Genomic DNA, 27454 nt, shown 5'->3' on the forward strand with positions numbered 1-27454 from the left:
CGAATAGCGTTTAAGTGCAGCACAGACAGACCATTTCAGACCCCCTCACTTGAGGGGGAAGGAGTAGTAAAATTACCTAAGACAGCTTTGTGTAATGTACACATTACAATGCCGTATAACAGTCCAATTTAGGGATTTCTATTTTGTCATAAAATCTTTAAATAGCAGGATGATATAATTAAGCCTTCAAAACCAGTTATTACTTATATAATAGATAATAACACTACCATGCCGTTTACCCAAGTAAAACTATTAGAGAAGCAGAATAAAAACCTGAAAAGATTCGAGACATATGTTTTGAGGAGCTTTTTCTTTTTTTATATAGTGGTGGGGTACAGAGAATGCTTTAAAACAAAGGAATGGGGGCGCCTGCATGGCTCAGTCGTTAAGCATCTGCTCAGGTCATGATCCCAGGGTCCTGGGATTGAGCCCCACATTGGGCTCCTTGCTCAGCGGGAAGCCTGCTTCTCCCTCTCCCACTCCCCCTGCTTGTGTTCCCTCTCTCGCTGTGTCTCTGTCAAATAAATAAATAAAATCTTCTTTAAAAAATTAAAAAAATAAAGGAATGAGCAAAATGCAATGGTGTATAATATATTTTCTTAGAGGAAAGAGTTATGTAAAATTCAACTTCACCTTCTAGGTATAAAGTGATGATAGGTGAAGTTGTGTGCAGCTATCTTATTTATTTAGTCCAAAAGAACTATTTTAAGAACTATTTCAAGAAGAAACATGTTGTAGTTTATTTTTTTAAAAAAGTAGTGTTCAACTTATGAACAGGCAATGTTCCAAATTTTTTTGTAACCCAGAAATTGCTGGAATTTGGGAATCATTTTCCCCTAGCAGCAATGGTATAAATACTAGTTTCTCTGGTTAGTGCCCCAAAGCTTATTGAATCTATAATACAACTAATTTTGAAACTTTTGTATTAGCCTGGGTCCTGGCAGCAGAAATGATAGTAAGGAAATAAAGCATTCCTCCCTTAATCTTGAGCGTAGGACTAGCCATATAGAAGTTTTAAAAGTGATATTTATCACCAATGTCATTTTGAGTATCTATGGAGGGTCATCAACTGGGACAGATCCTATATATGTTAGCTAATGTAGTTCTCATAGCACCTCTGCCAAGTAGAAATTATTAACCCTATTTTGGCCTTTGTAAAAAGGATACAAAATATAATTTATCCAAGTGTACACAATTAGTAATTAGACTGAAAGCCCAAATCTGCCCCACTTTAAAGGGTATGCTGTTTCCATTATGCTTCATTGTTTATGGAATCCACCTTTTCCGCTGAACACACACGCTCACACACACACGCACACACACGCACACACACACGCACACACGTATATAAAAATTTCAGGCATGGTTTCAAAGTGAAGTGTCAGAGCTTAGAAGATCTTTTAAGTCTATCAGGTCACTAAGCAGTCAGGCTCACCTCAGGGGTCTGCTCCTGAAGTCATTTCTCATTATTCCTGTTGGGGTTTTGGTCTAAAATCTTAGAACAGGGACAAGAGTCACAATCAGCAAAATTGGAAAAAGTTGAAAAACTAAGTGTCCCAATTCATAATCTTTTTTTTTTTTCTTGCCTAGAGTTTTACTGGCTCAGAGTGCTTGGGCCCTATAAGAATTTTTATAGGCTTGGGGCGCCTGGGTGGCTCAGTCGTTAAGCGTCTGCCTTTGGCTCAGGTCGTGGTCCCAGGGTCCTGGGATCGAGCCCTGCATCGGGCTCCCTGCTCAGCAGAAGCCTGCTTCTCCCTCTCCCTCTGCTGCTCCCCCTGCTTGTGCTCTTTGTCCAATAAATAAATAAAATCTAAAAACAATAATAATAATTTTTACAGGCTTGCAGATGGGCTTCGGATGGGAAGTTCAAGTTTGTGGAGATCCAGAGGATCCATGTAAGAAATGGCATCCATAGTGATTCCCTTCAGCTAGAGCTTGAGAATGATGAGACCCTCTTGTTTCCCTTCTCTTAGAAAAGGTGACAAAACTACGCCAGGGAGTCTAGGCTTCTAGGGGGATGGATTTACAGAAAACCAGGAAGCCACAAAGCCCTGGTAGATCTCCAAGGAAACTAAGCTACTTGGCTCCTTGCTGTCAACCAGATGGCAGCTTCCAAACGGTCCTCTTGACGGGTCCTGTGCAGCTGTGTTTTATGTTTCCATATGGCCTTGCCAGAGCTCCCCCCCTTAAGCAGACCTGGCTTCCACAATTAGTACGGACTCACAACAAGTTAGTTATGGAATACATTAAGTCCTAAAGGCCTCATGGGGCTATTTACACCTCTTTGGACTATTTCCAGGATCCCAGATTATACTGTAAGTGTAAATTAAGGAAGTCTCACGATCCAATGCCTCTGACTGGAACATGCAACATTACCATATCTTCTGCTCCATTTTCCAGTGCTTTTCTTGGCCTCATTTTAACGATTTTATACCACCCTGAAAGGTAAACTCTGTAATCTTAAAATCATGCTTTAGAAAGTCTTTCTTTCTTTTCCCTTCTTGAATGTGCCTGATTCTATTTCTCATGCACAAAAATTGAAGACTGATCAATTTTTTCCTTTGGCATTGAAGTCTTTCAGGAATTTATTTGCATTCACCTGTCCAAGTTATAAATACCATCCAACACCTATATCATGCCATTTCTTTACTTAAAATAATAAATTGGTTTCACTTAATAAAATACAAAACCAGATGAAGTCAGTCTGTGTACCCAACGGTTGGGAACATACATTTAGCAGCTGGTGAGGGAAAAAAAGTTCACTCCCTTAGCCCATGCACAAGATCAGTTATAGATCACATATTTTAGAAAACCTGAAACATAATGTAAATGGTTCTTATTTTATTTTTTATCCATGGCTTCCATTGTGTACCCAAAGAATCGGGGTTGATGTTGTTTGTCCCTTTCTCTGTTCTCAGTCCCTGTGAGGACTTTTTCTTTGGGACCTCTCCTCATCTTCGCAGGGTCATGTTTCTTAGCCATGTTTCTCATGGATACTGGTGCCTAACAACACCCAGGTCCTTAATAAACACTTGTTGAATGAGTTTTGGAACCTGAACAAGGTAGACTATGATATCTGGAGAAATAATGCAAGTCCAAGAATCAGAAATTAATTAGCTGAACAAGGTTTGATAATGATGATGGCAATTATAGTTGGCTTTTGATGACTACTTTATATGTGCCCAGCACTGCACTTAAAGCTTTAAGAATATCTAATTTTACGTTAATTGAATTATCACAATGTCAGGCATCATTACCCCTATTTTACAGATGAATAAACTGAGGTGCTGAGAAGTAAAGTAGTATGTCCACAGTCACATAGCTATAAGTATATATTTTACTGGGATTAATATACAAGTCTGTTCAATGCCAAACTTCATGTCTTTTTTTACCCCTTCCCATCTGGTCCTCCATTTTATCATCTAGTAAACATGGAATATTTAATGGTCATTAAGATAACCAGTTTTAAGATGTTTCAGATATAAGGTGACACACATCTCAGGAAAAGTTAGAATATAATTAGTTTTGCTTATTGATTAAAGTCCTGTAAGAGACCAAGAAGTGGCTCTCCAAAGCTGAAAACTTAGGAACCTTGGAAGGAAAGAGGAAGGAGATTTTTGGGCAGGTTGAGCCTTTCTAGGGTTTTTGAGATCCATCTAAAGCTAAAGTTAGCCTTGTCTTTTTACACTGGTTAACATTTACTGATAATTTACTATGTTCCAGATACTGTGCCAAAAGTTTACATGTATTATTTCACAGAAATCTCAGCCAACCCTATAAGATAGTACTATTGTTATTCCCAAAACAGATGAGGAAACCAAGCTTAACTTGCCCAAAGTCACCTGCTAGCATGGTGGAGCTTGGACTCAAAGCCAGATATGTTTAACTCTGAAGCCCATAATTTTAACTGCTTCTGAATGCTATTTTTAGCTTATTTATCCATGTACATTTAAGGTAATTTATATCAGTGTCATTTATTTCTTTTGGTCATTTATTTTGAAATAAAGTCCATGGGATGAGGATCAGCAGTCTGCTTAGTGTGTTTGCTAGCACATACACCTGTGCCGTGTGTGTGGTGACACTTACCAAGTATCTCCTGATGTGGGCCTTTTGGTGCAATTAAATACCTCTGGGTCACTCTCAGTCACATGTCTACAAGTAACAAACTCTGCTTTCCTCTCACTCTAGATATTTCTTTCTGTCGAAGTGGATAGATTAACAAACATCAAAGAAAATGTAGAGATTTACAAACTCTGACCTGAAAAAAATCTCCATAGAAAAAGCATAGTGTCTAGGGTGATTGACGCAACAGAAATCCTACCTCACTAAGTGTATTCCCACAGTTGGTTCTGTACCTATTAGAAGGGATTATTGATGCTTTCAGAAGATACAATCTCCAGGACACTGATAGCAAATTAACTTTGGTATTAAGAGGAATTCAAGTTAGAGGTTACTGTCTACGTTAGGACAGCTTATTTTCACTTTAACTCTGAGTTATATAACCCACTATTGTTAATTACTTGCATGTATGAAGCAAAAATCCACATAAATTTCTCTTCTGTATTTATCTGTTGGGAGAAGTGACCTCCAAATTAAGCTATGGAGGAAGTGTGGAAACATTCAAAAAAGACCCATTTAAATTATGTAACTCTTTGGAAGGAGAAGGATGTTTTAGAAGCTATCACTTTTTGATCAAATCAGTATTAGTTCACTTTTATTTTAGCCAAATACACGTTTTGTAAAATAACACTAATAAGGTATGCTACTTTTCCCTACCTAAATTCTTCACAATGAAATCCAACTGCAATATTCATTTAGAAATTTGATAATGCTCTCTTGTGTGAGTTTTAGGAATATTTGAAACCCCATTGCATATAAATTATATCATGGAAAAGCTGTATAAATATTCTATTACGGCACATGCTGTTCTAAGAATCTGTCAGGATTTCCTTTATACACTCCATTTTGAGTGGTATATAAATCAGATATAAAAATTCACGTTGGACTGAAACTCTGCACAAAAGGCCTCCTCCAGAGGCAAATGCTTTTTTCAAAATGTGGTTTGAATTATGTTGGTCATTTTTAAGTTATAGAAGTGCAGAAAATGTATTTGTGGTTTTGAAGGAGAGAGATTTTTTCCATTTTTATAACTCATTAGGAAACTTTACAGGCCTTTAGACCATTTTGTGGTTTAGTTCTTCTCAGGTTTTTCCCCAAAGCAATATTAAAACTTGAACAGTGTCCGCTCTGAATCCAATGATTACTGTTCTGAATACGAATGTGTGTATGGATATATATAGTTATACATATCTTAGAGTAGGAGAAGTTCCAATAATGTCATGAGTGGGGTAGAAGATTAGGCCTATCAGTGCCCATTTTTGTTCTTGGAATCAAGTCAACTTTGGCCTATCAAAGGAATCCCCTATTTTTACCAGTTCAGTATGTATCGCTTGTAATTTTAAAGCTGCATCTTTAACTTCAGAGAAATCCTCTGAGTTAAACACTACTTCTTCTATTAGCTCTTTGACAATAAGGCTATGACTTTTCTAAATTTTGCTTCTCTCTAACAAAGAGAACAAGTTGCAGCACATTTAATAGGTATTCACTGATGATCTCTTTTGTAAAGTATTTAATGTGTACGTTTGTGTATATGAATCAGTTTGTTAAATAGTATTGAGTTTATTTTGTCTATATAGCTAACATGTTCCTGAGTAATTTCATAAACATCTAAGTTACTATTTTAGCACATGTAGAGATTATGTTTATATTATTCTCTTAATAGCATCAGTTAAAATCTGAGAAAGTTTTATTTGGACTAAGAAAGTTGGCAAAATTCACAAAGTTGAGTAAGCCAATCTTTCAAATGACTTTAAAGGATAATGAAAATAGAAATATTTTATATGATTGAATTGCTTCCACCTATGTTATATTTAGTTCATTAATGCATGAGACTAACACACTTAGTAGTTACTATTTACTGTCATATAATAGATCAAGGCATTAAAGCATAAAGAGGCTAAAATTTTTCCAATGTCGTTCCTTATGTTTTTATTAAATTCCACTTAGAATCTCGGTGTCTTGATTCCTAATACAGTTCACTCTTCATCATATTACAGTATTTCTGGTGCAGTTGCTAGAATCTTAGGTCTAGTAACAGTTAGGATGGACCACCCAGAGAACAGTCCAACATTTGCCTGTGACTTGTGGAGCAATGTGGACTTTTCCACTAAGACACTTTGAGGAGCAGAAGTGATCTATCTCCTCCTGGATGTTTTATCTGCTAACCCAGTCTCATGGAAATTAGCCAACTCTACAATAGAGAGAGCTGAATGCATTTTCTTTCTTTCTTTTTTTTTTTATATTAACAGGAGAGCAGGGTTACTAATGAGGAATCATATCCCAAATCTCTAATCTGTGAAGCTGAACATACTTATTTCTATTTGGGTCATTTTTTAAAATTCTCCATTTGCTTTTACTAACTTATACTACTTTGTGTTCTATAATATTATATTTGGTTGTAATTATAAAATTTTGTGTGTAATTTATACATAACTCGTATACTTTTGTCTTTCTCTTGGTTTGTCACTAAATCATAGCTCTTATGATTTACCTTAACATGTACTCCAAACAGCCCTATATGCCTCAATCATTAAGAAATTTTGGGGGAAGCCTATGAATATCTGAGTACTAAGAGCATTTTGAAACACAGTTTTATGTTAATCAGAAATGTTTTGAAGTATTGCATAGACATTTAAAACCCACTGAAAACAAATATACTATAAATGTCAAAATGAAGTGTTACATGTTAAGAATCCAGATTCCATGGTTTGAACTTAACAATTTGTAAGTCATTAGGCAAGCAATATGCACATTGTGCTCCCCTCCTCCCCCATCTACTAAATTATACCCATACTTTTCCTTGCATTTGGAGGAGCGATAACATGGTGCTATTATTTGAATAGCACTGACCTTGTTAAAGCCTAGCACCATTGTTTTATATATGATGAACAGTATATTTTTAAACAGAATGGCTACTTCGTACAACACATGAAATAAAGAATGACATAAAAAGACTTTAAGATTATGAAGAGTAAAGAATGTAAGATAGATCCTCACCTTGATTTTACCTTTAAACAGCCTTTTATTTGTCTATTAGGAACTTCTTCCCGTGGTTTTACAGGCTCCGGCTCTTGTTCTTTCTTTTGACAAATCAATATATAATTTGTGCCATTATTATTTGACCAAAATGTACCAACAGAAGTTTCATAACGTATACAAAACTCAACTTTACTGCCATCTTTTTGATAAGGGGGAACCAATAAAATCTTAAAGGAGAACTGGTCAGTTTCACCATCACATGAATTTGGGACATATTCTGCTAAAATGTCATAATGTGTCTGCCAGTCATCCAAGGACATTCTCACATATACTAACTTCTCAAAAGAAATATTCAAAACTCGAATAATGCCCTTCATACTTGTAGACCCAGGAGGATACTCAGTTGACTCCAGTATTGCTTTCTGTACTTGAAGTTGCTGCATAAGATCTTCTTTTGAAGAAGGCAAATCAAATAGTGGAGATAAAACATATTCTTCTGTGTGAAAAATGTCCTTCCTTAAGTCAAAACCGGTGGAAACACTTGGTAAATCCCAGCAATCAAATTCTTTGACAGACACAAGATTGAATCCAAAGGTGTCAGCGAATGAAACTCTTCTTGCACCTGAAGATGGAGTGTCCAGGTACATATCTTCAGAAGAATCAGAACCTCGTCTACTAGGTTGAGGCGAGAAGCCAGGTTTGAAAGTAGCTTTAACTTCCTCATCTTCAGAAAGAGAATCAGATAAATTAGGAACTTCTAAAAAGTTATCTTTGCTAATCTGACTAGGTTCTTCAGAAGGCTCCATTGGGCTCTCTGATATCAAATAAGGGAGGACTGTACAACTAGTAGAGGCTGATATTTGAGATACTGAGGCTTAAAATAAGTATTATGTTACAGTTGACATTGCAGAGAGGAGTCAGCTCTATAAATAGGTCCAATGGCGTGTAAACTATGCTAGCTTGCCTCCAAAGGCCTTTAATATGATAGCATCCATGTTACTCTCACCAGTATGTTTCAGATTTAACTGTTTTTAAATTTGCATGTGTTTATGAGCTGAGTTCCAAAAAGACATTTAAATCATTTTTTGCTGTGTTGAAAAATCTGAAACTCTATTTAGAATTTAAAAAATTGTTTTAACCAGTTGATCTTAAAAATAAAAACATGGACCCCTTATTTTAAAGAAAATAAAAGTAGTATCCAATACTAACATGTAGTTTTGAGCTAAATCAATCCATTGAAGCGGACAAGGGCAGACAGGAGAAAAGAAGAACATTTATAGAGTGGGGAAGAATCCAGTGCCTAATAATGATAGCTACTATTTAACAGGGACTTACAATGTAAAATGTGAACTATAAAAGGGTTAAATAGAGGCACTGGGAGTCCTGAGGAAACATGATTTAGATGAAGAAGGTATCATTTGAAATAAACCGTGAAGGGTAGGTAGGATATAGACATGCAGGGCTGGAGTGAGGTGGATTTTCCAGGTGGAAGAAATGGACTGAGCCAAGGCCTAGAACAAATAATTAATCAAATCTGTTATTTTAAACATTTGTAAGTTTCTTTTAATTAATCTATGGAAAAATATACGCAAGTAATATGTTATTGACTTGAAAATGTAAATGGGCAATGGTAGGCCTGGCCCAGGAGTGAAATAGGTAGAATAAAGTGTTCATCTTTGGCAAACTGCCATTTTTATGCCCACAAAACAGAAGTTAATACCATGACATCTTGGAGTTTGATGTGAGTTTTAAAGTGTGAGCAGCCTGTTTAGACCACCACATTTTTTGTGTTAATGTAAAATCCACTCTGGAATGACAATCATGTAAATACCTACAAAAAAAATTTTATTTTATTTTTTTTTTTTTTTTACAAAAAAAATTTTAAACATATATATGCTTTGACCCTGAAAGTTTCCAGCTAGAAATTTACCCTATCACTGTAAGTATACAAAGATAAATATAGATATATGTTCATAACAATTGATTATTTTAAAAACTCTAGAAATTATCCAAATATCCACCCACAGGAAACTGGATAAAAAATGTGACACCCATACAATAAAATGTTTTATAGTCATTAAAAAGGCTAACATAGCACTTTATATGTTGATACAGAAAGATAACTAAGATGAATTGGTAAGTGAGAAAAGAAAGTGTGCACAGATATGTGCCTAGAAAATTCCTGGAAAGACAAAAGAAATTGTTAGCAGTGGTTATCTCTGATCATAGAGGCTGAAGGTCATAGGGGAAAGGAGATTCCTATTCTTCACTCAATTAATTAAATTGTGAAAGGAGATTAATTTTTTTTTTTTAAAAAAAAGAGAGCTGCCCAACGGGATTTCTTTAAAATTACAGCTTTGTAAATACATTATAAGTTATTGGACAATTTGAATTGCATAAATAGTGGCTCACGAAATTATTTTTTAAAATTAAAAATGAGCGGTGTCTAGAATAAGGAAATGAAATTATTTGGGCCTTACCTCATCCATATAGCAAGAATGAGTGGTGACCTCATGTATTGTTCAAGAATGGAAAATGGCTATCCCTTGCAAAGTTAATGACCGTGAGCTTTGAGTAGCAATATTCCGAGGTACCTAAAATATATCACTAGGTATTCAAGGAAATTAGTAACAAAATAATTTATAGAATCAGTCAATAATCCATACAGTCATGTAAATAATAGAAGAATGAAAATTCACAGATACAATGATGTACCAAAGTAATCTAACTATTTGAGGGTTACAAGCAGAGGCATAGAGCTAAAGACCCCTGGGGTTGTATTCTCTCTCTGCTACTTATTATCTGGGTGATGTTCAGAATTTTGCTCAAACTTTTTAACCCTCATTTTCTTTCATTGTTAAAATGCAATGTTAACAATTAAATGAGCTGCATGTTAAATGTCTAGCACAAAACCTACAGTAACAGTGGCAGGCATTATTTTTATTTCTAAATACGCTTGTGAAAGGCTGATTTCTAAAACACATTAATAGATAATAGACCATAGAGAGTCCACATATATAATATTAAGTAATAATCTGTAATTTGATTTTTGTGTTTTTCAAAGACTCGAGTATGTAACACTTAACTTTATAAGACATAAAATAGCTCTACTTTAGAAAATGGTCCTATTATTTGAACTAAACTTTTCTCTTCTTACTTTGTGTCTTTACCCAGAGCACTGCTCCCTTGATTTGTAGTAATCACTGCCTCTCTTTTGAAGTGTATAACCTTTGCATAATTTTAGACAGTTGAATGTCCCCCCTTAGTCACCACTTAGCTAAAGCCCAGTGATTTTTAATCTTTTCTCACATGTCAATCCTCCAGCTCTTTCTATCATTTTGTTACTCCTCTATGAACCCCTTCCAGCTTACCTATATTATTCTGTTAATGAACTGCCCCCAGATGAATGCAGTATCACAGATCCAGTGTCTCTGGAGCACGGAAAGAAACAATACTGGGTTCAGCCTTGTGACTTGGTGTTTGTATTCAGTTAAAATTCACATCACCTTGCTTCTTTTCCACATCATAGATCAGATCCACATCCCATTTTCTCATATTCACCACTACTTCAATTTTAACATGACTTGTACCGTACTCTTCTTCAACCGCTTAGGCGTACTTTTTTTTTTTTTTTTTTTTTAACAGAACTAGGGCTTTTTTTTTTTCCCTTAACAAACTACAGCTCAAGTTTTCATGTATTCCACTTCTTTGTATTAATCAAAGATTCTCAAAGGTAACTTTAACTTAAAGGACTGTATCAGTCAGGATCCCAGGAAGTGGGAAATCAACATCATGCTCAAAATAAGATAATTCCTTCCAGAAGGGCTTATTTACAAGCGTCTATTTAGAAAGTATAAATGCAGAAAAGCCCTAAGGACTAGTGCAGTAAACTGGGGGCCAGTCACATCAGCATTGTTACCATCCTTCAAGGGATGAAGAAAGGGACAATCATCTGAACCCAAAAGCAAAGAGTGCCCTGAGCTCCCTACTGGCTGAAGAGGATCAATGATCTTTGGTCAAGGGACACTGCCAACCAAATATGACCTTGCCAAGAGAGATCCAGGAACAAAAATATACTGAACTTACTCTTCTCCTTTCCTGTGATGTCCTACCAGGGCTACACATTGGCCAGAGGCTACGGGGACTATAACAATTCATTCAGGTCAGCCTCCTGGTATAGACAGCAGGATGGAGAAGGGTGAAAAAAAGTAGCAAGCGGATTTGGAGGAGCAAACAAAGATATCAGAAATTAAAAGTTTATTATTCAGTTATCATTACATGCTTATACATTATGTTTAAACATATGTAATTTAAAATATGCATATATGTTCCTCTTGCTTAATACACATTCTATCTCAATGCTAACTGAGTTCCTGTTACCTGATATTTTATTGTTACAGCGAGAAAATTTGAAATATCTAGCATTCGTAAACTGATCCAGTGGAAGTCATAAATAAGAAATACTGAGTTTATCCACAGATAGCTAAGAAAGAAGTAATCTTTTTTGAGACTAGTTATAATGTCACATTTGTTTCCTGTTGGCATAAGTCTTTGCAACCTAAACTCAAGAAATATTTTGTCAAAAGAGAAGCCAGAAGAGTGATTTTTAACCAAAGATACATATCAAAATCACTGAGAGGTGTTCAAACTACACAGGCTCAGGTGCATCATCAGATCTACTGAATAGAGCACTGAATAGAACTTCCAGGTTGGTGATAATGCACAAGTGATTCTGTTAAAGATTGGTGAAGATGCATAATCTGCGAGTCTTTTGGACCCTATAGGGTCAAGGAGTCAGGGACTTATGTTCTAGTTAGAAAGAATCATAGCTATCATCCCTCAAGTATTATGCGGTTTGTTTTAGGATTTTTTTTGTTTTTTGTTTGTTTGGTTTTTGGGGGGGGGTTGTTTTGTTTTTTTGAGAGACACAGAGAGAACATGCGCACAAGTCGGGTGGGGGGAGGCAGAGGGAGAGAGAGAATCTTAAGCAGGCTCCACACTGAGCCAATGTGGGGCTCCAGCTCACTACCCTGCGATCATGACCTGAGCCAAAATCAAGAGTCAGACGCTTACCCAACTGAGGCACCAAGGCACCCCTGTGCTTTTTTTTTTTTGTATAGAGTCTATAAAATAACTTTTATAAAAAATGACATAAAAATTTAGTAGAGTTATAGAGTAGCAGAACTTTAAGGCACTTAGCAATCATTTAGGCTGGTCCCCTCACTTTCACATAAGAAAACTGAAATCTGAAACAATGATGACCCCATCATTTAGTAACTGAGCTGGGACTTGATCTCAGCTCTCTCTTGCTTTGAGTCCAGTGTTCTCCATATTATCCCATACATTCACCAACTTTTAGCTTTAGAATTCAAAATTAACAAAGTAATCATTTTTTTGAAAAAATACACATTAAAATTCATTTGTTCTAATCCAGTTTATTTTTTTAAATCAATTAACTTTTGTGAACTTTCTTTTTTCCATTTGATGAAAGATCTCCAGAGTGTCCAGATAATTTTTCTTTATGACAGAGTCTCTCAACCTTTTTTAACCTTTGCTGCCTTTGGTAAATATAACATCTTACACTGTCCTCTCTCTCCCTCAGAGACTCTGCTGTACTCCTATTTGGGAATTACTGATCTAAGTTATAAAAATGAATTATATGATCTTTTGATAACTAATATTGATACTTAGTATTTTAAAGGACTATTAGTTAAAGACACAGGTTGGCTCATCAGATGCCAATTACTGGAAAAAATCCTCTGTAAAGGTGCATATCTACCAATAGAGGATGCACAGATAAATCAGCAGAAAGTGGAAATTTTGCCAGGTGAAGATAAATTTTTAAAGGTACGTGTCATTTATCCCATGGAGAGATGAATGATTCAGTGTAGGTAATTGATCATGTTATAGCAGAAGAGTTTGTCACCAAAAGCAGCATCCTCATTCTTTAGCTTAATTTACAAAAGAAAAACTAGTATAATATTCAAGCACCAACTGCTTATTTTATATGGATTAAATAATGCGCTTTAAACTCCTTTGATTGAAATAAAAACATATAGATACAGAGTTAAAGAAATCTAGAGTTCGAAGTTTGCTAAGCAAGCAAGCCTCAAGGCTAAACGCTTCATTTTACATATAAGAACATTGACATCTATGTGGTCAGCTGGACTCTTACCTTGGGGTAGGGATGAATCCAGCACTAGCCCTAGAAGGAAAATATGTTAAAAGCTTCTCAAAGACAGGTATAACCTAGTAATATCTTAATAAATTTTTAATTGACGTTTATGGGTCCTTTGGGTTACTTACTATAGGCAAAAATTTAGCATTTACTATGGATTTCTCCCAAAGTTCCAAAGATACATATTTGCTTTATGCAATGTTTGGCACAGTTTTGGGTAAAGATGAATACTTAATACCTCAGTAACAACTTAAAGAATCTTAAGCTGAATTTGCCGTGCAGGTTATGGTGCCTAATAGTGTTTAATATTATAAAAAAAGCCAGCAACACTGTCAGCATTACTTAGCTGTAGTTGTCTCAACTGTACATATTAGTTTAACAGGCTAGGAGCTCGGAACCTGTGGTATATACACCTTGCAGGGTAACTGGATGGAAACAAAGGATCTGAAAATTCTCTAAAATTATATGTTAAATTTGTGCGTGTCCACATTTAACTGTGTTGAGTATACAAAATTTACTTCCTGGGTCTCTGAGCCAAAGTTTTAAGAATGATTGATATCTGCAAATGATGATTTGACAATCAGGAGGAGGCGGTCCTGTGAATTACAAGTAGAATATGTGCCAGTCTGTCCCTTTCATGCACCTCAAGTTCAGCCCAAACTGAATCAGTACCCATTATAAAAATCTCTTTGCTATGCAATATGAAAAATACATGACGATGTTTATATGAACACATACACACATTATGCATATCTAATCTGACTATTTAGGTGAGAAATAAATAGAACTTGCTTAATTTTTCATAAGGCACTCCCGGTACAGTGAATAAATATATTAGCATCATTTTAAATTTTCTCATCGCAAATCATCTTTTATCAATAGAGTAGCCAACTGTTTTGGATTCTTTTAGATTTTTCTTAAGAATAAAAAAGAAATCTAGACATAATCTCTTGCTTAACCCAGTAGCTTAGTCACCTATATTTTTTAAATCCTATAACAAAGAATTGTGAAATATGTAAGGAAATTAGAAATGTATGTTCTTCCAGGTGGAATCAGCTTGAAAGTTTAAATGATTTGCTCACTGATGATCAGTGTTTGGAAAGTTATTTGGTAGAACACATTTGGGAGCTTGTGTTTATTCATTATGGGTTAAAATTGTATCTCCTAGAGTAGGAAAGCTCCCTGGAAATCATTCTGTCCACCTCCACCCTTTAAAGACTCCCTTTTAAGATTTATTAACAGGAGGGCGCCTGGGTGGCTCAGTCGTTAAGCGTCTGCCTTCGGCTCAGGTCATGGTCCCAGGGTCCTGGGTCGAGTCCCACATCGGGCTCCCTGCTCCGCAGAGAGCCTGCTTCTCCCTCTCCCGCTCCCCGTGCTTGTGTTCCCTCTCTCACTGTGTCTCTCTCTGTCAAATAAATAAATAAAATCTTTTTAAAAAAAAGATTTATTAATAGGAATGTTTCTATCTTTATCTTAGATGAATTTAGTGATAGCAAACTGCTTCATAAGGCAACATATTCCACTTTTGAAAAAAACTAATAAAGAGTTCTTTGTCATTTCATGCCACAATCTAATTTACATTAGTTTTTGCTTTTTTATTTTGATTTTGGAAGCAGCATTTGATATTCTCATAAAAACTTACTATGCTAATCAAAATCTTCATAAAAACGTCAACTGAAGCAAAACTTTTGAAGTATTATATTCATGCAGAAAAGTTCACAAATTATTAGTGTACAGCTCATTGAATTTTTCCCAAAGTGAACTTAGCCATTTAACCACCAAGTAGTATGAAAAAATAGATTACCAGTGCTCCAGCCAGAAATCCGTCTCCTATTCATTCCCAATAACTGCTTCGCAAAAGTAACCACCATGGTGACTTCTCACACCACTGATTAGTTTTCTGGTTTTTGAGCTTAAGTTAAATGGAACCAAATTCTTTCATCACAGCTAATTAGTAAAGGATGGAATTAGTCCCAAAGCTAGTACCCTTCATCTACTCACCACTTTACAATAAATTCAATAAAATCCAGAGGGGAGAGAGCAGCACATTATGAAAAGAACACTTGAGTCAAGAAAATTCTATTTAAAATATGGTTCATGGGGATGCCTGGGTGGCTCAGTCAGTTAAGTGTCTGCCTTCAGCTCAGGTCATGATTCCAGGGTCCTGGGATCGAGTCCCACATCAGCTCCTTGCTCATTGGGGAGCCTGCTTCTCCCTCTCCCTGTCGCTCCCCCTGCTTGTGTGTGCACACTCTCTCTCTCTTTCCCTCTCTCTCTCTCTGACAAATAAATAAAAATCTTTTTAAAAATAAATAAATAAACTTGTAAAATATTACACTTTTCAAAGCACAAATTCATTAGATACTATTGCTTTTGTAATGAATGCTTTCTTCTCTTTTTGGTTGTGTAACTTCCTTTTAAAGACAGTACCTTACAGTGTTCACTTTGCACTTGAATAACCACAGAAGAGAAAGAAGAGTTGTAAATGTTGTATCTTTTTCCATTGGAGATGTCAACTCCCAATCTTTCTGTCTCCCACCCCCAAATCCCATAAGCCCATCTGAAAAACACTCACACAAACCATACCAAAATAACCCAAAAGAACCTAAGAAGTTCCTAGAGACCTAAAGGGTAAACAGACAGGGATAGGAAGAATCTGATAATATCCTTTCTACACTTCTGGAATTTAAACTTATTTTAATTTGGTAATTCCCTCAGAAAGGTTAAACATAAATTCTTTCACATCCCTAGCTCCCACAGAATGAGAATATGATTTCTAGTCATGTTCTCTCATTAAAATAAAATTTCAATATCATAAAACAATTAGATGATCCCCAAGGTCCTTTTTAATTTTCTAAATCTGACTCTTATGACCCATGAAGTTTATTGCAATGTGCTTAAACTTGTGTGTTGAATTGTGCCTGTTTGTTCATTGTGTGAGTAAATGTGTGTGTTGGGACAGGCACTATCGATTGACTCCCCAAACTTCCATTTTGTAAGGCTCACTTCAGTAAATATTAATACTCTTACCCTCTGCCAGGGTGGATAAGAAAGTGCCCTTGCCATTTTATAGCAGGACGTGTAACTTAACTTCTCCATTATGAATTAGACAGTTTTTTTAGGATACCACAATTAGTGTTCATCCTTTTACTTCCTTAAGTGTATCAGTCTGTGACTTTAATTTTAAAAATTTTAGTTGATAGCTTTCCACACATTATTTAGGTAATTTGTGTACATCACATATACATCTGGCTGAACCACACTAGATTGCTAGAGTGAATGGCATTTCACTCTTTACAGGCAATCTGCATGCCCAAGAAAAAGACCATGAAGATATAATATTGTAGTTATCATCAAATTCAGATCAGACAGCATTATTGGGTTCTTACTTGCATACTATTGCAGGATTGACTCAAAATTTCAGCTTAATTTTCTGTACTATTTTCATAGCATGAAGTAAAGGAGGGCTAGCTGTTGAAGAGCTGGAAAAGAATTTATATGGTATCATGTCTCCCACAGCTCCAAGCGCACAGCCTTACCAGAAGATGTTTGTATACTACAATATATATAAGCTGGAAGGGATTCTAGAAAGTCTGTAGCCCCTCTGCTACATTGTATTGTTTTGTTTTTAAAGATTTTATTTATTTATTTATTTGACAGAGAGAGACACAGCGAGAGAGGGAACACGAGCAGGGGGAGTGGGAGAGGGAGAAGCAGGCTTCCCGCTGAGCAGAGAGCCCGATGTGGGGCTCCAACCCAGGACCCTGGGACCACAACCTGAGCCGAAGGCAGACGCTTAACGACTAAGCCACCCAGGCGGCCCTCTGCTGCATTGTATTGTAAAAGAAGCATGTCTACAAGGAAGAAGGGAAAATTTTTCCCCTCCTCTTATTAGAGCACTAGCAGCATAGGCAAAGCTAGCATTTGGTCAGCTGGCTCACAATTCAATGGTCTTCCCCCTCAAACCCTTTAAGTAAATCTTGTTCAGTATTTAAAAGAAGTGCTTAAAATGTGTCCCTCTGCCACTCCTGAAGGTGTCCTGATAAGCAGCTGAACCCTTCTTTTCTAAATATTTTTATTGCATCCATACGTAAGACTGGGATGGTATTTAAACTCTAACTCTGAGGATCAGTCCAGTCCCCTAAAAGGGAGCGGTATCTATCCTCTTTATCCAAGCAATCACACTGGGATCTTTATCATACTCCAAGACGATGAAAAAGTCTACAGGTGATTCCTCAATTGATAAAGGAGTCCTATATCACTGCTATATCATCATTTCTCTGCTTATCCTCACTTGGAGGTGATTTCTCCACTTCCTATCTGGAGTCTAAGGAAGAGTGCTTTGTGTATTTCTGAAAACCTCTTTAAAAGAACGACTGAACAGGTTTAATATATTAACAGTCGCCACAGAAGGTCTCGTATGTATGAAGTTGCTTATCATACTCATTTATATAAGAAGCCCTATAGGATAAATTTCCATCATGTATTATATAGACTTACTTGAAAAGACCTTAAAGAATAATAGAGCACAAAAGAAAAGAGACTTATCCATGAAGAAGTAGACTAACATTAGATCATTTTCAAGTATAGTTTCACATAAAATATAAAGATGTGAAGGAAATGATCCATTAAAAACCAATATCAGGGAATTAGAACCATTAGAGGAGATGTGATAAATATATACTGTCACTACTTCTCCCTGGTTACAAAAATTTTAAATTTAGGAATGGCCTATTTCCTTTCCCCAGGAGAGTAATCGGAATTTAAATTGGGGGCGAGGAGGTGCCTCATAAGATTTCCTATCTAGAACTTTCCCAGACATGGAGAGAGGGGTCAAAAATATGTGTTAGCCTGCTTGGAAGGTGATATTTTCTTTTACCCTTTAAACACTGAAACTTATGGCCACTGTAGGAAAGAATTAGGATTAACCATCTTATATAATTATAGGTTAAATCTTCTGAACATAGGTGAAGTGAAAATAGAATATGAATAAAGTTCATCTGCCCAGTCTAAGATTCAGGAGTGGCATAGCAATCTCTGTTTCCAAGGCTCAAATTACTACAATTATCATAGCATACATGGTCTGTGGCCTGACACTGCAAATTTCAAAAAGGAAACCAGAGTATACAGAGTAATTTTCTTCTGCTCCATGTGTCCAGGTGTCACTCATTCACCCTCTACTGAAAGTTGGAGTTTGGAGGCCAGGTAGGTGAATTTACTTTCCACACCATCCCTATGAGCTTTTGTCTAAATTATCTGGCTATACAAAAGATCAGCTTGAAACTTACTGCTCACCTCTTATCTAGTCAATGGTTTGATGGAACAGCAAGGAATATCGTTAAAGACAATGAGGCAGCAACTCCTTTAATTATTCTCTCTTAAGAATGTGCCATTTCAGACCATCTATTTCAGATTTGGAATCGTGACATTTTAACCTCTTCTTGATTAAAGGTTTCTATCTCCATCTCAAAGAATGCTTACTTATATGTAGTTTCTCACAAATGGCTTAACCTTTCTGCAGCTCAGTTTCATCCCTTATAAAATAGAGATAATTACAGGGAGTTCTATTTGCCCAGCATGTGGCAGGCATGCTCCACGCATGGACTCCCCATAGGTCTTCATATGGAGTTCGAAATATGTCATAAGAACAAAGACAGAACCGAAAACAGAATTGGGACTAAAAGCAAGACAGGGTATCAGGCATAGGGGAGTTGAATGTTGGTGTTCGAGAGTCCGTTGGTCCTTTGGGATCCTTCTGCCTTTTACACGTTTCATTCACTTACCTAAACAATTATAAAAAACATCATGCATAATAAGAAATAGAACTTTACAACTAGCATAAATTAAAACTCTCAAAATGTCTCATTAGGCTTAGAAGTAATGTAGTACTTTCCGTTTTCTTAACAGTTACAGAAACAAAGTTGGGAACTTCGGATGAGATTTGAGTTTTCAGTTATTTTTCTAAGGGAGATAAAAGATGTGGCATACTGATACTTCAATGAAGAAGTGAATTATTATCCCATGATTTCTCCATTAAGAATAAAAACAGCCTGCACTTGGAGAAGGGTTTGTATAAATTTTTTAGAAATTTTAGTTTTGAATGGCACTTATGCTTCCATTTTTTAATTATACAATTTTTATTTTGTCATTGGTAAGTGCAAAGTTGTAGGCAATTTTCTCCATCAATCATTAGTGATTATTGGTTTTAATCTATATTGGTAAATATTTTAGAAATGTTTCTCACACAATATAGATAATAAATAGTAAATCACCATAATTATGAACACATCCTTGAAGTATTTTCTTGGTATTAGAAGTATGTAGAGCTGTTACTAGTAACATGCTATCAAAATGTGATCCATAATCAGATATTAATTCGATACTATTGATAAACACTGCAGAACATTTGTATGACTTCAGGTTTTTTGACCACAGTATTCACTATTAGCAAAATGTTGGCAGCCATAAAGTGTCCCTTTTATGACTTACCTCTAGTTAATAGAAAGCCTTACAATTAATTTTAAAATACATATGCTTAAACCAAAATATTTTCACATGGTAATATCTCCTTGTCTTAGATAAAAAAGCAGGACCCAGGCAAAACAAGAGAAATTGATTCTATGTCAATAAATTATGACCTTCTCTTTCAATAAGTGGTTAAATGGAATGTTTTTATTCATTTTATGTGAAGGAGGTTGAAGTGGAAAGAAGTTCACTAAATTATTATTGACTTACCTATTATTTTTAATAGGCTTAGAAAATCAGATCCTGATAGAATTTTGACAGGAAGAAACTATTTGCCAATAAATAAATCCTAGTGTGAAATTAATTTACTCTTTAGTTTGGTTGCTGAAACAAAATTCTAAATCTTTAAATTTCCTTCTAAATATAGTAGTTCTTTGTGGTATTAAACATGTAGTTAATATAGTTCCATTTTGTATTGTATCTTCTAAGAAAAATGGAGAAAACCTTCTATGTATGTTGCAGCTCTTTGAAGTTATACTACTACTTTCAGATTTGATTGTGAGCATTTATTTATTCCAGTTTCATTATTCTTTCTTGACCAGGTAGTCTTTTGTCTTTATTTCTTTCTTGTATCAAAGCTACTAGCAAATGCAGTAATAGCATTAGGGACTGTATGTATAAAGGCATCACATAATGGGGAAAGTAGCTGATCATTTCTCCAGCCTTCTCCACTTAACCCCAAACAGGCTCTCACTGACTAGAAGAATTTTAGTAAGAGTAGTCTTCTTAATTCTGATCAACAGAGAGCACAGGGTCTAGTCAGGAAGGGCTGCCTCCCCTGTGTCTCCTTGAGTGTGGCCAAGTGTTCATAACTCCCCTCGACATGCACACGTGATCCCAATTTTTTCCCTGAGGTGGAGATAAGAGAAATAGATTTCCGTGCACATAAAAGTAAATAGCAAGATAAATATTGTCCAAAATTTTTAAAATCGTGAAATCATTTATTTTGAAGCAAAGGTCTATAACTACTCTTAGAAACCTCATAGTAGTGTCAAATGCTTTTAAAATAATTTATTTTTTATCTTTTTTTAAAGATGTATTTATTTGAGAGAGAGAGAGAGCACAAAAGGGGAGGGGCACAGGGAGAGGAAGAGTGGGAGAATCTCAAGCTGACTCCACGCTGAGCATGGAGCCTGACATGGGGCTTTGATCTCATGGCCCTGAGATCATGATCTAAGGTGAAACCAAGAGTCGGAGGCTTAGCGGCCTGTGCCACCCAGGTGCGCCCTTTTAAAATAATTTAAACTAAATGAAGATTAAAGGAAAACTCCATAATCTTTAAAACAGTGGTCAATAAACTAACTTCTCCAGTGGGAATGGTAGAGCAACATGGAGTTATTTCACACTGAACTGAATAAAAACCATCAAAAACAAGGGCTATTCTTATGTTTAATTATCAAAGCAATTGATTTGACCTAATATAACTCAGAATACTTGATAGTAATTATTTCACACTTATACTCTTATTTAGTCACAACTATTGATAGGAGCTGGTCATCTTTCCCACAATAAAATCATGTTCCTGACCTATTATCAATACACATAGAATATAGGAGTTATTTTTTAGCTACCAATGATAGCTTTGACCTCATTTTAAAACACCTCACTTCATTTATCCTTAACAAGGGTCTAGATGAATGACTACAATTCAAGGCAAAATCTCTGGCTAGAAACTCAAGAGCCAGAATAGCAAAGATGTTTGGTTCTTATACCAAGAATAACTGGCAGATAGTATCTCCCAGGAGCACTGTGTTGAGAAAAATTGTAGGTCCAAATTCAACTCAGTAGGAAAAATGTTATGGTAAAATCTTGAATGAGAGCAAGAAGCAGGGAGTAAGCTCTGAATAGGTGCTGGTTACTATGGATTTCATTAATATTTATTCAGCACCTACTATGTGTAGGACTCTGAACATCACTGCAAGAGATATAGAGATAAATCAGTTACCGCCCTTGACTTCAGGAAGGCAGCAGGGTGAGGGAGGAAGAAGAGGTAAACCAAATCAAATGAACTGAATGATAAATGTTACATATGAGGAGAACAGACAAAGTTCTAATCAGTTTAGGGGTTTAGGGGAGAGAATTTTAATTCAAAGGATTACTTTAAGATTCATGGAGGAAATGGTAAAAGATTTCACAAATATTGTTTTGAGGTGAAGAATGAGTCTTATGCCATTTCCTGAACACATGAAAAGCCTGCAAGTTTACCAAATTAATCCAAGTATTAAAATCGAAATTTGGCCAGTAATTATAGTTCAGTGTAATGGAAATTTGTCCAAACTTCTATTTAACTATTCTATGATAGTCTAGATTTGATTTTTCGTTTTTTGTTTTTGATTCCACAGCCAGACTGTATAGTATGTTTCTTTACTTCCCCCTCTAAACTGCTAGACTTGCAGCAGGCGACCAAGGCTTAAGGATTTAATTGATATTTTGAATCTGTCAAGAACCCCTCATTTGGACTCTTGAGCCTCCTGGTCCTATTTCGAGAGTAGCCTGCCCCATATAAGCCATAATACAGTTTGTAAATTGTCCAACTTAGCTGTTCAGCTGCCGTAGTCTAAAGTTTAAAAATATGTAAGTGGGTCAGTTCTAAAATTAATTCAGCCTAACTTTGCCTGAAAACACTAAGAATATGACCCATCATGAGGGCCCAAATATCACCCCCAAGCAGACAGAAACAGTCCCTAGAGAACAAGGGCCCAGAATGCTGGCTCTGTGACATGCTCACTCTACGGCCATGTCTGCAGCCCTTGAGGATAACCCAGGGTGTGCTGATCCTGCTGCTCAGACACGACAGGTGCTGGTTTTAGCTGATGCACAAATGAAAGTAGTTTGATCAAATGAAATGTTTAAATGTTAACAATCATAACTAACATTTATTGAGCATGTATAATTTACTAGACATGCATTTAACCTTCTAATAATTAAAAAAGAGGCGTTATTATTATGCCTACTTTACAGATTTAGAAACTGGGTCTGGATAAGAGGCGTAGCTGGAAGTTGAACACAAAGTCTCAAAAGTCTGTGACTTTTCTCACCACCTTATACTACACTGTGCATGTATTGCTTTCCTTTGTATCTACTCATCATTTATTAAGCACTACTATCTGTCAGTCACCATGCTAGGGATTCAGAATATAATGACAAGGTCCCTGTTTTCAGATAACTGATACAGTGATGGAGACTGCTGTGGACAGAATTATGTCCCCTCCAAATTTATATGTTGAACACCTAACCCTCAATGTGACTGTATTTGGAGATAGGGTCTTTAAGAAGGCAATTAAGATTAAATGAGGTCATCAGAGTAGCTCTAATCCAGTAGGATTGGTGTCCTTATGAGAAGAGCAAGGGGCGCTAGGAGTGTGCAAGCACGGAGAAAAGGTCATGTGAAAAGATAGTGAGAAACAGCCATCTAAAAACCAACAAAAGCGGTCTCAGTAGAAACCAACCCTGCTGACACCTTGATCTTGGACTTCCAGCCTCCATAACTGTGCAAAAATAGATTCTATTGTTTAAGTCACCCAGTCTATAGTATTCTTTTAGGGCAGCCCTAGCAGGCTAATACAGAGACAGATACATATGTCATTTTCTATAAAAGAATATGAAAAGAACTAACAGATGCACAAATATATGGGAAGAATAAATTTTAACTTACTTTAATAAAAATATGAAGATGGGTTACAAAATTTAATTCCTAGAGAATATACAGTTTCTTTATTTTTGTCTGTAACTAATCTGGTCTTCAAGAGGCCCCATCTGTGGTTTGTTGGGAGAGGCATTAACTAACTGTCCAACCCATTTTAAAACTTAGACCAATATGACAATAGAAATAACATGTTTGGATAATATTCAACAACTCTGGGAAATGTTTAGTCTCTCAGATTTCTTACTCTTTGTACCACCTCCCAGGTTCTTCTCCAACATGACATCTGGGTGTGGGGGAAGGGTGGCGGGGGGGGCATTCCTTGGACGAGGTTGTCTGGCTCCTCCAGCTCCCAGTGATGCTCCTTAATTGCCTAGTTTCTGGGTGCTCTATGGTCCTCCCATGCTGAAATCTGAGCAAGTAAATGGTGAACCATTCTTTTGGCTTCTCCAATGTGCAGATTGCTCCCCTAGTAGGTTCAGCCTCACTTTTACTCATATTGCTGCTATAAACACTGAGCTGAATATCCTATTCAGTACCAGCCTAGGTGGTCCACTCACAGAAATACATCACACTGCCAAGTCTTGGCAAGTCGCCAATCAGACTCTTAGCTACCCAGGGGGCCTATAATACGCAGGAAAGGGTAAGAGTGAATTGGAAAAATAAAATTTCAGGCTGTGCCTTCAAAATTACTCTGTTATAGCTGAGCCCCAGCCAGAATGGTATAAGAAAGAGTATGAGAGCCACTCCACCCATAGTCTCAATCGGGCAAGGCCTTACTCTTTGCAGTGATATCTTTACTCATAGAAGGGATGTATCTGTTCAGCATATTCTCCCATTCTCTCTTTTCTTGTCACATTTCTCTAGGATTAGAAAGGAACAGGTTTTTTTCTCCATCCTCTTCCTGTCTAGAAAACTTACATAAATATCTATGGACTAGGTCCCTAAGTCTGTGTTAATGATAGACATAATGGAATTTGGAAACTCCAATTCTCAATCACTGAAATCCAGACTATTGCCTTGCCATACATTCTACTCTTGAATACTAATTACTACTTCTTTCTTTTTCTTTTCATTCCTTTTGGAAGAAATCTTAACCTACATCAAAGCAGAAAGATCATTTCAATGGATTAGAGCTCACAAAAGCAAAGGAGTAAGCCACAGGAATAATATTCAACATAGAGATCCCATTAAACATTTGCCATGTAGCTAAAGGTGAATGATTGATTCTGACTTAAAAATTATGCTTCCCAGAAGAGATAACCTTTGAGCTGAATCTAAAAGGAAAAAAAGAATATTCGTTAAAATATTTTTAGGAGTGGCTCAGTTTAAAAATGCATAGCCAGTGGTTCTTTTCTAAAGTGGGCATATTTTTGTAATACCAGAGAATTCACAGCAACAACAACAAGATAACTTGAGAATCATACCCCATAAATATGAAAAAACCCAAAACTCTTCCATTAGTTCACACATACTATAAAGCACCTATTACATGCTAGGAATTGTACCAGGTGTTACCAAAAATGAAAAGATGCACTCCCTACTATCAAGCAACACAACACACGAGCATATTATTAAAAATGTTTAGCGTGCAGTAGGGCATATACATCTTAGAAGAAAAGAAGAGTTATAACCACTAAGTAGCGTAAAAATAATTTTCCAAACGACGGAAGTCAAACGTTTCATAGTAAAGCCAGGACTGACCCTTATGCTAGGGTCCCCCCTATCCAGCTGTGCAGAGTCCCACCTAGGGTCCCCCCATCCAGCTGTGCAGGGGTCCTCGTGGCACCGTAGATGACATCTTGCTTGCAGTCCATAAGAAGAAAGATGCTAAAAGATTCGGACCAAATATGTATACAGGAAAGCTTACTGAAAGATTATAGGTAGAAGAGGATATTTTGGCACAAATGATTATTATTGAAATTATGCTTTCAATGATCACTAAGACTTAATTGAATCTTCAATAGAAATTTTGAAGTTTATAAGAAAGAAGTTACATACTAACTATTCTTTAATTTCATAGCACTCTAGGAAAACTTTACAAAATACCATTCTGAAAACATAATGTATAATCATTCTCCATTCATAGAGTAAGGAGTCTCCTTTCTTTCTCTTAACCCGTGACCTAATTTTATGTAAAAATCATATTATTGAATACAAAATAATATAAGTGGAAGTGAGGCAGGTAGTAAAACCACCTTACATAGCAAGCATGTTATGACTAAATACATATATTGTCTTTGATTAACTAGTCAATAAAGTATTAAAATTATCATCTGTAAGTATTTTTAAACTGATGACATTTTATAAGTTCTGACATTACTGCAAATGGTGGGCACAAGATGGAGTTTCAGAAACACATAACACTTTACTTCTGTTCTGTTCTATTGACCCTGTAATTTTAGTCCAACAGTAAGTAAAAGTAGAACTTCCTCTTAATACGTACTGAATTTGTATCCAGCAAAGTCTTGAATATCCTTAATGAAAGTGGAATCTAGAAATGTATACATTAGACATCCAGTGGTAGCTTCAAAATTCTACATATGTGGGGCTTCAAGGCAGAAATCCAGCTAAGCCAGGGGTCTTGTGTTGAAGCTGCATTTACAGAGCAAATATACTGCCCTCTGTTTTATTGACTATGCAGAGCAAATCCACTGTTCTGCATTTTATTGACTATAAGATAGTCAATAAAATATCAATTTTTAAAATACTAATATTTTATAAAATTTCATTTGGCCTTTACATAAATTTAAGAAAGTATATATTTTTCACAGGAAAAAATTACCATTCTTTTTATTTAAGATTGAATTTAAAGTATGGCTGAGAATTAACATGTTTTCACTCCCCAAGCCATTCAGTGGCACTGCCATTGTAGACACATAAAATCCTATGTGGATAACTCCCCCATCTTTCTAATGCTAACTCTCTTCTAAACTCAAGAGTTGTATATTTACCTTCAGTCTCAACGGCATATTAAACTTACTATGTCCAAATCTATGTTATGTTTATAACTTACTACACTCTCCTCAAATATTTTTCTCTCCCAGATTTTCTATTTTAGTTGATGGCACCAGCAGCCAGCCAGGCATCAGACTGGGTTTATTCTTAATTCTTCCCTTGGCCTCATCTTCAATTATTAATTCCTTCCATATCCCATATGAGGCATCAGCATCCATTCAATGATACAGGCCAGGAATATGCAGCAATTATGTCCAATACCCCATCTATCTAGCTAGAGAGAAAATGATAGTAGCAATGTAGATAGTACTCCCTCATCCCTGATGCAATCAATTACCAGGGCCAGTAGATGTTACCATCTGTAAAGTGTCTTGAACTTAGGCTTTCAGGTGGTAGAGAGGTAAATCAAGCTGAGGTATGTGTGAACTTGTATACTTGGAAGATTCAAGTATACAAGTTCACACAACTTGAATACTTTAATTTCATAGCAGAACAGCATGCAAAAGGCAGAACTGGAATGGTGTCCATGTAACCAAAATAGAAATATAGAGGGACAAAAAGGTCCTGGGAGTGAATCACAAGGCAAAAGCTCAGTCCCTAAAATTAGGTATAATACCTGAATGAATCAAGAATAGACAACAATAATGTGAGGCTCTTTACTGTGAGACTAGGATCTTACAAATTTTCCCTGACTAGGGACAAGATTAGTTAAAGGATCAGAGGCAGAACTGAACAAATATTTATGCATATATATATATATATATAAACATAAATGCATTCATATATACATACATAAAACAAATTCACAATATACAACAATACACAAAATTGCAGAAACAACCAGTTATTAGTCTTCTTCAATGCATAAGTTCCAAAGTCCAAATTTTAGGTTCTAATTTCTAGGTTCCATTTACCTTAATCTCTACCATATGATGTTGGAAGAGTAACCTATGTACTCTGAGCCTCATCTGTAAAATAAAGATTATAATACCATCTACCCCATAAGATTGTTGAGAGGTTTAAATAACTTCAGGGGAGTTAATAAATAACAA

At 36.0% G+C, this 27454-nt stretch overlaps 1 protein-coding gene across 1 annotated transcript in view; it reads right to left on the reverse strand.

Annotated features, from left to right (window-relative positions):
* The window catches only part of PPP1R3A (protein phosphatase 1 regulatory subunit 3A), a 45463-nt gene extending 37559 nt beyond the window's left edge, over positions 1-7904 (reverse strand). Inside the window, exon 1 of the mRNA XM_078059852.1 lies at positions 7117-7904. Coding sequence (XP_077915978.1) covers positions 7117-7904 — 788 coding nt within the window. The remainder of the gene's footprint in view (positions 1-7116) is intronic.
* Between the last annotated feature and the right edge of the window lie 19550 nt (positions 7905-27454).

This window comes from Halichoerus grypus, chromosome 12 (genome assembly GCF_964656455.1).
Source record: "Halichoerus grypus chromosome 12, mHalGry1.hap1.1, whole genome shotgun sequence".
NCBI lineage: Eukaryota > Metazoa > Chordata > Mammalia > Carnivora > Phocidae > Halichoerus > Halichoerus grypus.